The sequence below is a fragment of the Canis aureus genome, chromosome 25 (genome assembly GCF_053574225.1).
Source record: "Canis aureus isolate CA01 chromosome 25, VMU_Caureus_v.1.0, whole genome shotgun sequence".
Classification (NCBI taxonomy): Eukaryota; Metazoa; Chordata; class Mammalia; order Carnivora; family Canidae; genus Canis; species Canis aureus.
Window position 1 is genome coordinate 18,645,419 of NC_135635.1, and position 13,682 is coordinate 18,659,100.

At 40.5% G+C, this 13,682-nt stretch overlaps 1 protein-coding gene across 1 annotated transcript in view; it reads left to right on the plus strand.

Annotated features, from left to right (window-relative positions):
* Positions 1-13,682, plus strand: part of TMTC1 (transmembrane O-mannosyltransferase targeting cadherins 1) — a 269,262-nt gene that overhangs the window by 108,944 nt on the left and 146,636 nt on the right. The window contains exon 6 of the mRNA XM_077870576.1: positions 13,455-13,536. Within this exon, the coding sequence (XP_077726702.1) occupies positions 13,455-13,536 (82 nt within the window). The remainder of the gene's footprint in view (positions 1-13,454; positions 13,537-13,682) is intronic.

Sequence of the window (13,682 nt, forward strand, 5' to 3'; positions counted from 1 at the left end):
TGTTTGTTTATAGCTAAGATTGATCATTTTAGGCACCACTGTGTCTATCATTTATAGACATGGTGTATTTTAAATCAAGACTGTCAGATTCCTTTTAATTTCTGGTGTGTGTTTGAATTGAATTTAACTTTTAAAATATTAACCTCAAAAAAAAAATATTAACCTCTACTGTAATCAACCAGGCAGTTTTACAGTCTAGTTAATAAAGTCCTTACAATTCCATTGATTGCACATATAGCAAACTCAGTACAGTCTTAGTAGTTATTAAACCCTTTTTTCTCCCTGTGCTCCTTTCCTTATATTACTTTAATAAAATGCCACTTTAAGAATACCTTATATTGGCTTAGCCAAGTAGAGAGGATTGGTCTGACAGTTGGAAAGCGTGGGTGAGAAAATTCTAGTTCATATGTTTTCAGAATTAACAAGGTCAACCAATTAGTAAATATCTTCCACCAAAGAAACACTTGTTTTTGATTAAACTCTACTTCATAAGGAATAGCATGTCATGGATAAGAAGGTATATGGGGTGGTGGTGTGTGCGTTTGTGTGTGTGCATCTGCACTCAGGTGTGTCTGTCCAAAGCAAGAAAAAGATAATGAGATAATTTCTTTGGTTTTTTTTTGCAAAACTCATGGTTTAGTTGATAGTAATTAATTCTACTGTATCCTACCGACCTGCTTAGAAGATGGCCAGCTCATTCTGGTTTTCCCAGGACTTTCTTAATTTTAGCACTGAAAGCATGTCCCAGCAAGCTCCTTAGGACTAGGCATGCTGGACTGGTTGGTCACCCTTGCCAACAATCCAGTCTTGTGTATAACACCTCTAGAATCTGGAAACGTTAGAGGAAAACTTCATAGGATTTTTAATTGGGCTTCAGTTCAGTTTAGGAGAGGAAAAATGTGTTCGACAGTCCCACATTGGGCCCTGATAATGGTGGGATTTGCAAAGATAGTGTTAAGACTTAGATGATTAAGAATCTTTAAAATTTGGTGTAATGAACTAAATTCCTACTGTATCAAACACCATGGTGAGTTGGCAATGGAAACTTAGGTGAGTTAATACAGAAACAAATGATGTTAGTCAGCTAACATTAAGTTACTTTACACTTGGTTTGGTGACTGGAAATATAACAACACTGTGGTAGTGTGTCCATGAGAAAATAAAATTGCTGCTAGAAAACGGAAACACTATATTTAGCAGTTGCTATGAAAGTCATTAGAACAACGAAACTGTTTAATGAGTATTAAGTAATAATGTCCAGGCTGCTGCTGGCCAATAGCGGTGGATATTTTCATGAAGTAGAGAAAGCTGGGGGTGTGTGGTGGCCAAGTGTATGACGTCTGAGTTGAGGGCACCTTTTGCTCTTTTGACAGAATTCAGACAAGGCTCCCCTTCCTCAAGGTGGATGCAATGGGCACCAGAGTGCCTGGGTTGTTGTAGGGAGCATGGGCTGGATTTCAGCCCTTGCAGCGCTCCTCTAGTCCACCTCCTCAGCCAACTACCTTGGGGAGGCACAACCTGCCCACCACATTGGAGGATCTGGCTTCAGCATCCAAGCTGAATGAAAGGAAACCAGTGAATGAGAAGAATGTTGAAAGCTAAATTCTAGCTTCATCTTCTAGGAAAATATTTGGATCTCTTTCCCTTCTCCTTTCAGGAAGGAGGGAGCTTTTAGACCTTGAGGGAGATGAGTCCTTTTTCTATACTTAACCCTTGATGAGTTCACTGATTCATTCTTTTTTTTTTTTTTTAATGTGGCCATGAAAGACAGGCCATAGTGTTTTAGAATTTCCATTGAAGTTGTGGTCACTACTCCAATAATGGCTACTTTGGGTGCCTTTATATTCTGGGTACTGTGTTGAGCCACTTACATACCTTGTCTCATTGATATCCTTTCAGTGAACCTGTAAGGTAGAAATTAGGATGATCCTTTATGGCTGAGGCACCCGAGACCCAGAGAGGTTGAAAGGGTTGACTAGTCTTTCAGTTGGGAACTGAACGAGCCAGAATTCCGCAAGATGGGCTGGCCCTCTGTCACAGGCACTATCTTTTATGAGCTTAGTATGAGAGACCTTTAGACCTCTGACAACCAAGGCATCATATACAGAGATGACTAAAACTTAACACACTGACATCACAACATTATTTTCCTTTTTTTTTTTTTTAAGATTTTATTTATTTATTCATGAGAGACACAGAGAGAGAAGCAAAGACTCCCTGTGGGGAGCCCGATGGTGCAACTCAATCCTAGGACCCTGGGATCATTCCCTGAGCCAAAGACAGACGCTCAACCACTGAGCCACCCAGGTGCCCTGCAACATTATTTTCTGAATGTTTCCTTTGAAAAATTTAAATAAATATAATTAGATATGAGTATACATATGAAAAACATGACTGGGACTGGAATTTCTAGTTCCTTTGGCAATTTTCCCACTTCATCTTTCCGTGTTATATTTTAAAATGAGACTCCTGGGCAGCCCAGGTGGCTCAGCGGTTTAGCGCTGCCTTCAGCCCAGGGCCTAATGCTGGAGACCTGGGATCAAGTCCCAAGACGGGCTCCCTGCATGGAGCCTGCTTCTCCCTATGCCTGTGTCTCTGCCTCTCTCTCTCTCTTTGTGTCTCTCATGAATAAATAAATAAAATCTTTGTTAAAAATAAAATGAGATTCCTATCTAGAAGTAAATTAGGAGAGTTTTAAAAATGATGCAACCAAAAAAAGCATGCATTTGAAAATAAATTACATAGACTTAATTATTATGTGTTCCTAACTTCCATAGTACTGGAATTTTACACAAACATTAAAACCATGACAATTATCTGAAAATGAGTATTTCTGTGTTATGTATATTCTGTGCTAAGAGCCACCACAGTTATTATTTCTACTCTGAAATCGTAGTTAAAGCTTTCTCCTTAGGAGCTTTCAACATGTGCGAACACTGGAATTTAAAAATGAAACCAAATTGCCTAGAGTTGGACCTTAAAAACTAAAACGTTTAAAAATATGTGGCATATTTGTCCTCAGTGTAAAAAAGAATTCCAAGTGAAATAAAACTTGAATCCCCCTACAGTTACATTCTTGTAGGAAATGAGAATTTTAAAGGTGTTTGCTGGGGCGCCTGGGTGGCTCAGTCGGTTAAGCAGGTGCCTTCAGCTCAGTTTGTGATCCCAGAGTCCTGGGATCAAGCCCCATGTTGGGCTCCCTGCTCAGTGGAGAACCTGCTTCTCCCTCCCCCTCTCTGTTCTCCCTGCTTGCGCATGCTCTCTCTCTGTCTCAAATAAATAAATAAATCTTTTTTTTTTAAAGGTGTTTGCCAGGACTATGCAGAAATGACCAGTGGCCCCCTTTCCAGCCCTTTCAGTTCTGACGGTCAGCCCTCTGACCTTTGCTATAAAGGGTGTTAGTGTTTGGAGCCAGGGAAATGGGCTGTACTCTGGATAAGTTTGGACCAAGGAAAGGTTTCTCTTCTGCATCAGCTGTGCCTATCTCCCTGTGAATGGTGCTGTGTTTTCTTACTTAGGCCACCTATCTTGACCACAGCACAGCCTTGGCTGCTGGGAAGTGATCTATCTCAGGAGGAGCCATGGTCTTGAAGCCCAGGTAGCCACGTGTCCTCCTTGGCCTCTGCATGAACCCTGTGCGTGAACCCATGTGTACCAGAGGGCTTCTGGGTTTACCTTCTGTTTTTAGGAGTTGCTTCAGACCATGAGCCGAAGGCCCTATATTGAAAGCTGGATTGGAGACATAAAAGGTTTAAGCGAGGCTTCCTCCTCGGCATGTCTAAAATCTAAGCTGTCTGCATCTGTAGCATAGACCCTAACCTAAGTTACCCAGGGACAAACATAAAAATGGGATAGAGTCCCAGCTGGGCCAGCCTGGTCTGTGTTTTACATGGATGCAACAAGTGCAGGAGAGGCCAAGAGAGGATGCAGAGCTACAGCACACAATGACTTCCCACCCTTCCTGCATGGTGCCCAGTCTGGGTATTGACTGTAAGGTTTCAAACACCTAAGGAGGAGGTCAGAGATGGGACCATGGTGAGACACGGTCCTGCTCTGGGTATTAAAAGTGCTCTAGGGACAAGGGTGATGCCAGGTGAGGACTGGGGAAGTCTTAGGGGAGAGGGAGCTGGCTGCCCGGTGTGACCCCTTGCCCGTTTGTGGCTGAGCAGAAGGGAGGCAGAAACAACATCAGTGATCTTTAGGGATATTCTACTGCTCTTTGAGCTGTCATGGTTTCAGAATTCCACTTTCGCGTTACCGCATTCAGATTTCAGACCCTTGACCCTGATAGACAGAGGAGCATTCTTGGTACAGAGGAGGAGGGGCTGCCCATGCTGTGTGGTAGAAATCACACCTGCTTCATACTCTGTTGTTGTGTGTCTTTAAAGAGCTAATATAGGTGCTTAGTTCAGGTTCTTGGCCCTTAGCTGTTATTTAAATGCTCCATGGATGTTTTATTTCTTTCATGTATTGTTTATAGGACCTAACTCAGTGCCCAGTATTTTGCAACTTGAATCTTGCTATTGGAACAGCCTGTCGTTTTTCATAGCGATGAAGTTGCAGCAGCCTTTCTGTTAATTTCCTAAACTGATCGGGTATATATGGTATCCTGAATCATCATCCTTTTGAGCACATGCTAATGACGCATTTGGACTTGAGAGTAGTGTTTGAGACTCAGGCAAGGGAAGGTGAAGACATTTAGTTGGCCGTGATAGAGAAGTAGCAGAGCATTGGTAATTAAGGGTACAAGCTAGATTTGACATTCTGACTCCTTGCCTACTACCAGTTAGACCTTAAGGCAGGTTTTTTGATCCTCAATACTTTGGTTTCCTCATTTATAAGATGAAGATTTTAATAGTGCACAACTTCTAGGAAGGTGCTGAGGATTTATACGTAGGGACTAAGCCTGGGGCACTGTAGGCTTTGACGCAGTGTCAGCTATCATTTTATTGCCCTTGTTAACAGAAAAGGTGTTTCCCCAGTTTACCAGGACAGTCCCTAATACCAAAAACACTTTTTCACTAGCTGAATTGTATTGGAATTTATCAGTCCATATATTCCAATAAGAGGTTTAGAAAATATGATTATGGTATCATTGGCTGTTTTTTATCTTCTCAGTGCAAAAGTTTACTTGTGTACCCACACAAATATGCATTGCAAATAGCAGTAATCTCATTTGCATGAGTTCTTAGAGTCTGGTATGCAAGAAGTTTGGATGGATAGAAATAAGGGGAAACCTTCAGCAAATGGTATTTGAAAGTGTGATTGGAGAAGAGATCACGTGATGCAGCTAACAGGCCTGGAATCAGCCATAACACGTCTGAATTCTGGTTCAGGAGGCACTGCTCACTAGGTCCAGATCTGTAATGTGGGGATGGTGCTCTCTCTTCTGCCAAGGGCATATGGATCACTCAAGGATTAAATATTAGACTAGACTGTAAAGCCCTTTGACATAGAAAAGGCCGTACAGTGCATCTATGTATACTCTTGTAATGGGTTTTTATTTTGGCGATTTAATATTCTGGTTAGTAGAAAGTTTTTATAGATACCAAATTAATGACCAGTCAACACAAAATTGAAATGTATTAAGAAAAGGCTTAATGCTAGATCAGACTGCTAAAGAAACATAACAACATATGCCTTTCTCATTTATCCTACCATAAGGTCTCTCTACCTACTTGGACTAGAACCTCATCTATTTCTGCATCTGAGATCTCAGAAACTTCCAGAATCACTGCTGCCTACCATTTCCCCATTAGGGGCTGCTAGGGCCTTTGCTCTTTGTTGCGGACCTCAGGGTGTTCTCAGTAGCAACATCATATAGTGACAGTTTCTGCTGGAAATCCCATTGGGTCATCACTATGTGAAGCCCTTCACCAGCTGTTCATTGCTGTCAGAATGAAGTCCAAACTCCACAGTGGATGTGATAGTCAATGGGGCCCTTGCCTGGCTCTCCAGCCTTGGTGTTGCCACTCTGCAAGTATTACATCCCAGAGCTAGAGTGAACTTCTATTTTCCTCATCTTGCTTGCTTTATCTCAATCCTAGGCCTCTGTATCCCTGTCTTATTCCTTTTCACCTTACCTGGTTCACGTCTCATATTCCTCAGGTGTCAGCTTCATTGTCACTCTTGGGGCATCCTTATCTGGTTCATTTTGTTGCTGCTTGCCACTTCTCTCTGTGGGGCTGGCTGGCTCATGGGTTCATAGTACAGTGACACCCTCTCAACTATGCACATGCTCTCCTTTTGGCCAGCTATTCTCACTTAGGAATTCTGAATCAGCCCGTGGTACGTGAAGCTTATATTTCAAACTGTGGCAACCATTACACATATTAACCTTTAAGAGGATACTTAATAAAAGACCCTTCAAGAATTGTGCACTACCTCAGTTCATTCGTTTGAAAAACTTATACTAAAGGTTTTACTCTAGACTCGTAGAAATGGAGAAGATACTGAAGATGAATGAACTTAATCATTTTTTAAAGTTATTATTTATTTTTTCATGAGAGACACACACACAGAGAAGCAGAGACATAGGCAGAGGGAGAAGAAGCAGGCTCTCCACAGGGAGCCCAGTGTGGGACTCATCCCAGGACCCCAGGATCACACCCAGAGCCAAAGGCAGATGCTCAACCACTGAACCACCCAGGTGTCCCAATCATTTTTAATTCAGTAGAAATCAGTGTGTTGTTAACACGCAGAAGGGCATTTAATAAATAATCTGTTGAAAATGTACTAAATAAACCAGATCTATTTTACTTATATGCTGCATAGAGTAGTGAATGCTTTGGATTTGGAGTGATATCTTGCCTCTGCTACTTGCCAGCTGCAAAATCCTGAGTAAATTCTTCCTTCAGCCTTGTTCACAAGATGGGGACCAGCATGGCTCACGGGGCTGGTATGGCATTGAATCCAATTTAAAAAGGTAAAGTGCTCAGCACAGTGACTGAGGCATGTGAAATGCATTAAGTATTCCCTATTATGAATGAATTGAAACTTTTCTGGGACTGCTAATGACAGACAAGGATGACATCACCAGAACTGAATTTTTGCTGTTACATGTAGAAGGAATAAAAGTTGAGACCTCTGACTAAATTCATTTTAGAAGGAATATAACTTAGACTACAGATTTAATTAATAAAGCCTGAACTCATTGATCTTTGACATCGAAGGATCCTGATCTTCCGCAAATCAGTTAATATTTCTGGAGTTCATCACCCCCCCCTCCCCTGCTGTAACTAACTGCCTTAGCTATTCTGATCTCTTCCAGTTCCCCCTATGCCTTCTCTGTCTTTATTTCCACACATTTCTTTGTAAATAACACACTGAGCTAATTTTAAAGTTTCTGGAAGAAAAATTTACCACAGCTACGGAATGGGGTATTGTAGGTCAATTGGGGTTTTTGAATAGATAAAACTTAGAAATTCATCATTGTCTTCTTAGAATTGTTAGCTCCTTTCCTTCAGACTCTGCATTTGAATATCAAAGGACACATCAAAGGGTGTTTCACTCCTCTTCAGAATGCCTTTGGTTATTAAGATTTAGATGAGGCACTTTATGGGTTCAAGGAGAGTGCATTAAAGAAGAACCCAAAGACACTTAAATTTCCTTTTGTTATTTTTGTTAAGCTTATAATCTTTTCCATTGTGAGCTGTGTCTTTTTTATTTTGGTCAACAAAACAAAACAAAACAAAACACCTTTTTTTCTTGTGTTTCAAACAGAAGCAGATACCTGAATTCCTATTCTAAAAAACTCTGAATTTAATTTTTTTAAAAAATTTTGATCATGGTATAGGACCCTTTATGAGTCTCTTTTCTTACCGTGAAAGAACAGGAGAAATTAAATTAGTATGATTGGTGTTCTAGAAGGAATTTTGTCTAGAGCACATAAGACAGGTAAAATTTTCCTTCTACACTTTCAGCTTCTTTGGCTGATCTAATAATTAAATTGACACAGGATCGATTAACATGAGAAAACAAATTTAATTTCCTACATATGGGAGCCCCATAAAAATATGAGACCCAAAGGCAAATCAGGTTTACAGGCCTTCCTGAGCTAAGAAATGGGGTAGGGGCCTGGGGCTTCCAAGGAAGGGAGGGGAGATAATTTGCAGGACAATAGGAAGAGCAGATGTTTGGTAATAACAGATTTGCTTGATCATACTGGTAAGTCATTCAGATAAAAGTTATCTCTGGTGTAGCTTTCTATAGGATGCAGGCCCCTTCTATAAATTCTTTTAGGTAGTTAAGGGAGAGGTAAAGGTTTTTCTTGAGTTGGCTGGGTCTTGATTGCCTTCAGTTTAAAATAATACACATACCAGAGTGGTATATTTTAGGGTCATGTATTCTGAGCCCTTTCAAGCTTTTTATAATTTATTGGCATAATATTAAAAAGTAGCACCTCTTTGTATTTGAGATGTTTGCCCCAGGAGCTCAAGTTAAGGCAAAAATTAACAGGTTTTTATAGATCCTGATGATGTCATTTTAGAATATAGGTGAGGTGCTGGGGTGAGGTCCGGAGCTGATGACCAAGAAAGGATTCTTGAGACATCTTTGGTGCAAAATGGTGGTTTTATTAAAGCATGGGGACAGGACCATGGGCAGGAAGAGCTGCTGCCCTGGGCTTGTGAGGGGTGGCTGACAATATAACTTGGGAGTTGGGGGAGGTAAGGAAAGGGGAGGTTTCAAAAGGATTTTCCTATGTTAAAAAAGACAGGATCCTGGAGGCCTTGCCATTGTCAATTAAGGTTGTTTTTCCCTCTAGCAAGGCAGTAACATTAAGATAGTTGGGAGCTTCCTGGAGGATTATTACACTCTGCCCGCGTCAAGTACCTGTCAATGGGCTGCAGATTATAAGGACACTTAATTGTATCTACATTTCTTTCTGGAAGCTAGGTTATTGATAAAAAATGCTTAGGGCGGGCAGCTAGAAGCGCCTGAGGAATGTCACACATGTCCCACCTGGTGGGGGCGGGGATTTGTAGGGTGTCCGCTTCTGCTTTGTCCTCAGCTTGCCTTCTGTTCCCTCATCACTGAGAAGGGCTGAAAAGTATAATATAACATCTTCAATTAAACCAGCAGGATTGGGGGATCCCTGGGTGGCTCAGCGGTTTGGTGCCTGCCTTGGGCCCAGGGCGTGATCCTGGAGTCCCGGGATCAAATCCCGCATCTGGCTCCTTGCATGAAGTCTGCTTCTCCCTCTGCCAATGTCTCTGCCTCTCTATCTCTCATGAATAAATAAATAAATAAATAAATAAATAAATAAATAAATAAATAAATAAATTCTTAAAAAAAAATAAAAAATAAACCAGCAGGATTTAAGATTAAGGGAAATACTACCATCTAAGTGGTTTTCCTCCTCCAGCTTGCTATCTGCCTCCCAAATTGCGTATTCTTATTTGCACCCTGATCTAGCACTGAAGGATAAAGAACACACAGGGGAAAAGAAGGGGGTAGGGTGGGGTAGGTTCGAGTGGAGGCAGAAAAATATTTTGAAAATTCTTTTTGGGTCTGTAAGCATTTATTGATCATTGTGTTATACATATCAATTATCTGCTGACACAATAATTCTGTGTCAACAAAGTTCAGTGGCTTAAAATAAGGAGCATTTATTTAACACTTAACACTCAAGATTATGGTGGGTGCCTCAGGGTGGTTGCTTGTCCTTAGCTCAGCTGGGACCTCATATGGAATTTGTTGATGAGAAGCTGTGGAGGTGAACTTCAGGAAGTCACGTCTAGCTCTGAATATTCGAACACAATCAAACTGAGAAGGAGGATGTTAGTAGAAAATTTGATGTCAGAAAAATAGAGAGTATTGGGTGTGGGGAAATGCAGGACATGGAATTTATTTGGGATAATCTTGATATTTTGTTTGCCTACAATCAGAAATTGTTAAAAATGCAGAGTGTGATAATGCCAACACCCCACACTAATTTTAAAATATTTTCTCATCCGCAAATACAAATTATGAAGTCTACTAAAGTGGGGGGATCTGTCAGTTAACATTTGCTTCCTCCTAATCTCTTAGCATTTCTTTTTAAAATTTCAGGTTTCTCTCTGTTTTTCTTCAGTTGTTCTTTGTGATGTCATCAATTGGTGAGGACATCCAAAGATCAGTATTTTAGACCTGAAAGCATTGAGTCCAGCCCATTGATACAAGAAGAAAACAAAGCTCCTTGTAGACTTGTTGAAAGGCCTATAACCAGTGAATTGGAAGCAAAGGGATAGAACCCTTGGTTCCTATTCTCGTGGGGTTCCTCGGTGCTTTGGTTGGGTTGTTGGGATGTTCTCTGGCTTCACAGGGAAAAACAGTGGAGACTTTGGCTGAAATTGAAAATTATCAGTGATGGCACTTGCATAGAGCCTTTTGTTTAAATGGCACTTACAGGTACTGTTGCTTGTGATTTAAATGAATAGCTGAGAGAATCTGATAGAATAGCTAAATACTGTTTTTTGGTCTCTTCCTCGCTAAAAAAGGAATTCTATTGTTCTCATAGAATTGTTATAAGTGGTAAATAATTACGGTTTTATTACTTAGATTTGTCTGGCACATATTAATTATTCGGTATTTTTATTATGTTTGTTAATAATAGGATTTTCATTATTTGTTATTGTTGTTCAGTTCTACTTTATAGACCATACATATATCACAGACCAATGGGTAAAATCCCACTATCTAATTTTACTGTGAGCTGGGGAGGAGGAAGGGATACTGAGAATTCAGCTCTTGCAGTGCTTCCTGTATGAGCTTAGGAATCTCAGCCTCTAACCTAGTGTTTACTGAAAAGGGGGCCATATCATTTTGGCTTATTCTCTTTTTTTAATACTGGTCAACAACTAGAAATAGGAATCTTGAAAGAAATAATTTTTCAACCTCTGCTCTCTATATCATTCTAAGCTTTCATTGCTTTGGGATACTACATTTTAAAAGCAAATTATTTGGTGTCTGAAGGTGCTTAACTTCTTAAGGAAATGGAATTTGTCTTGGATAGAAGAATTTCTGAACAAAGGGACACTTTATAAATACCACTCCCTGAAATAACCATCCTAGTGAGCTTTCAGTGAAACAAAATGCAGAGTTTAGGAATTTACCTAAGTTTAACATTGAACAAAATCCTAAACCCTGTGGTTGGTTGTTATATAGAGAGGCAACCTCTTTTAGTGTTTTCCATTGTGTTAAAATAAACCAGCAATGGAGGGAACCTGAGAAATGAAGCTTTGGAAAGCCGACCGACCCAAGAAGCGCTTTTTCATTCAGTGATACGGCAATTTCAGAACTCCCCAGCACCTTTTCCTTCCTGCACTGCTATTCCCTTCCTGCTGCCATTTATCTTACATCTCGGAAGGGAATAGCAGAAATAATACAGGCTTGATCTTTGTTGAGTCATCATGAAAATGATAGTAATAGGCAGAGCTGAGAGAGGCCACTTAGCAATGGCTTAACCTTCTTGGAATCATAGATCCAGTTGACATGAAAAATCAGAGCCAAGGATTTTGCTTCCGACATATACATGGATGCAAATATACACAAAATCTCGTGTTCGGATTCAGGAAGTGATGGACTCCCTTAAATGTATTTTGGGACATTAGTGATGCATCTGCATTGTGAGAGCTGACAATATCCCCGGCCTTCCTCCTTGCCTAGCTTGAGAGCTAAGGGAAAGGAAAGGTTTCAGTGCAGTGCTTGGGGTTGGATGCAGTCCAGATTTTGCTAAAAGCTGACTTGTGTTTTTGTGGGCTCACCTCATTTTCTCCACTCATTAAAAACTCTGAAAGGTCAGATCCACAGCTGTTTGTGAACCAGGAATAGGAAAAGGGAAGCCAGAAGAGAGACCTGACTCTGAGTGACATTATTGCCTCCTTAGTGCCATTTGGACACGTTTAACTGATAGAAAACAGAGCAACCATATATATTTTATAAGCAGCTGTCAAGATGGACACTTCTTTGTGATATTAATCTACTGCAGCCTTAAAAAGGGATCTCTCTCAAAATATTCCCATTGTTTAAAGAGACTTCATTCAAATGCATATTTTAAGAGATTCTAGAAGAAATCCTCTGAGGAGAAAATGGATGGAGTAAAAGAAAAAATGTGGGAAAGGGTAGGGAAAATGGGGAAAAAAGGATGAGGTAGGAAATGCTCCTAGGTTACATGATTCCATTTGACTTTCCTTCACTTTGTAGTTTAAAACATAGAAATTTTGCATGTGGGTGAAAATGATGCACTTTAGGCTTTTGCTTGGAGTTTGTTAATAGCTTTCTCTTGCTTCCCTTTCATTGTCTTTATGAAAGCCAGCCAATCATGTGCCTTATGTGAAATATGGAGCTCCCACTTTGTGCAAATGAGTGAGCTATGGTAGATACAGGGCCCCTCTGCCCTCTGGAAGTTGACATTCTTTTAACCTAGTTTGGTTCCAGAGGCCATAGGCAGGTGAGAAAATTGCCCACTGCATATTGGTGAGCTCTGATCCCACCACTGATGCTTACTAACTTTGTTAGGTAGGATGAATTTCTTAACCTTGGGTGACCTTGGCATCCGTTATTTTTTCAGGGGTAAGGTATTTGTGAGATAGGGCACCTGGGTGGCTCAATCAGTTAAATGTCTGACTTTTGGGGTGCCTGGATGGCTCAGTAGGTTAAACATCTTCCTTCGGCTCAGGTCATGATCTCAGGGTCCTGGAATGGAGCCCCACTTCAGGCTCCCTGCCCAGCAGGGAGTCTACTTCTCCCTCTGCCCCTCCCACTCCCCATGCTCATGCTCTCTCAAATAAATGAATAAATAAATAACATCTTTAAAAAAAAAGTCTGACTCTTGATTTCAGGTCAAGTCATGATCTCAGGGTTGTGGGATTGAGCCCATCTTGAGCTCTGTGCTCAGTGGGGAGTCTGCTTAGGATTTTCTCCCCCCCCCTTTTGCCCCTCCCCCCCACTCTATATTTCTCTCTCTAAAATAAATAAATCTTATAAAAAAGATATTTGAGAGCTATTGTGTAGATTGAAAGCATAGTACTTCTCAAATTAAATGAAGTAGATAAACTCTTACTTTGTTTCTGATCATCCCTTTGACCAGTGTAACCATACTACAGTTGCCAGAATGCCTGGGTTATTTGGGGTAGATGGGATAGTAATACTCATAGCTAATAGTGCTAGATCCTGCTCCATATATTATTTCATTTTTTCCCACAACCGTTATGTGGAGTAGGTACTATTATTATCTCCTTTTCTGTAAGTGAGAAAAATAGATGTGCAAAGAAGTTTAGAAACTTGCCCCTGTCTTCTAACAGTAAGCAGCTGGGGGGATTGAAATGCAGGTGGTCTGGCTCCAGGAGCCACGCTCTTAGCTATGATCCTTTCTAGCCTTTTTTCAAGCAACAGCTTATTCACATTGAATAGAGAGCATTATGTGTGGTGGACTCTAACACTTATTTAAGACTTTTTTTCCTTTCCTGTTTCAGGTGTCTGACAGCAAGGAGCAATAGAAATTTCCTGCTTACCATGAGGCCATTCTTAAAAAGGGCCACGTTGGTCATAAGTTATGTAAGTGTATATACATGCGTCTGAAATATCTGATGAGGAATATTTTACTTGGCTTAGAGACATGATTCAGATTATTTAATAGAATCAGCAATAGATTGTAACAACACGATCTTAGGATCAAAGAATTTACATGCCATAAATGTTAC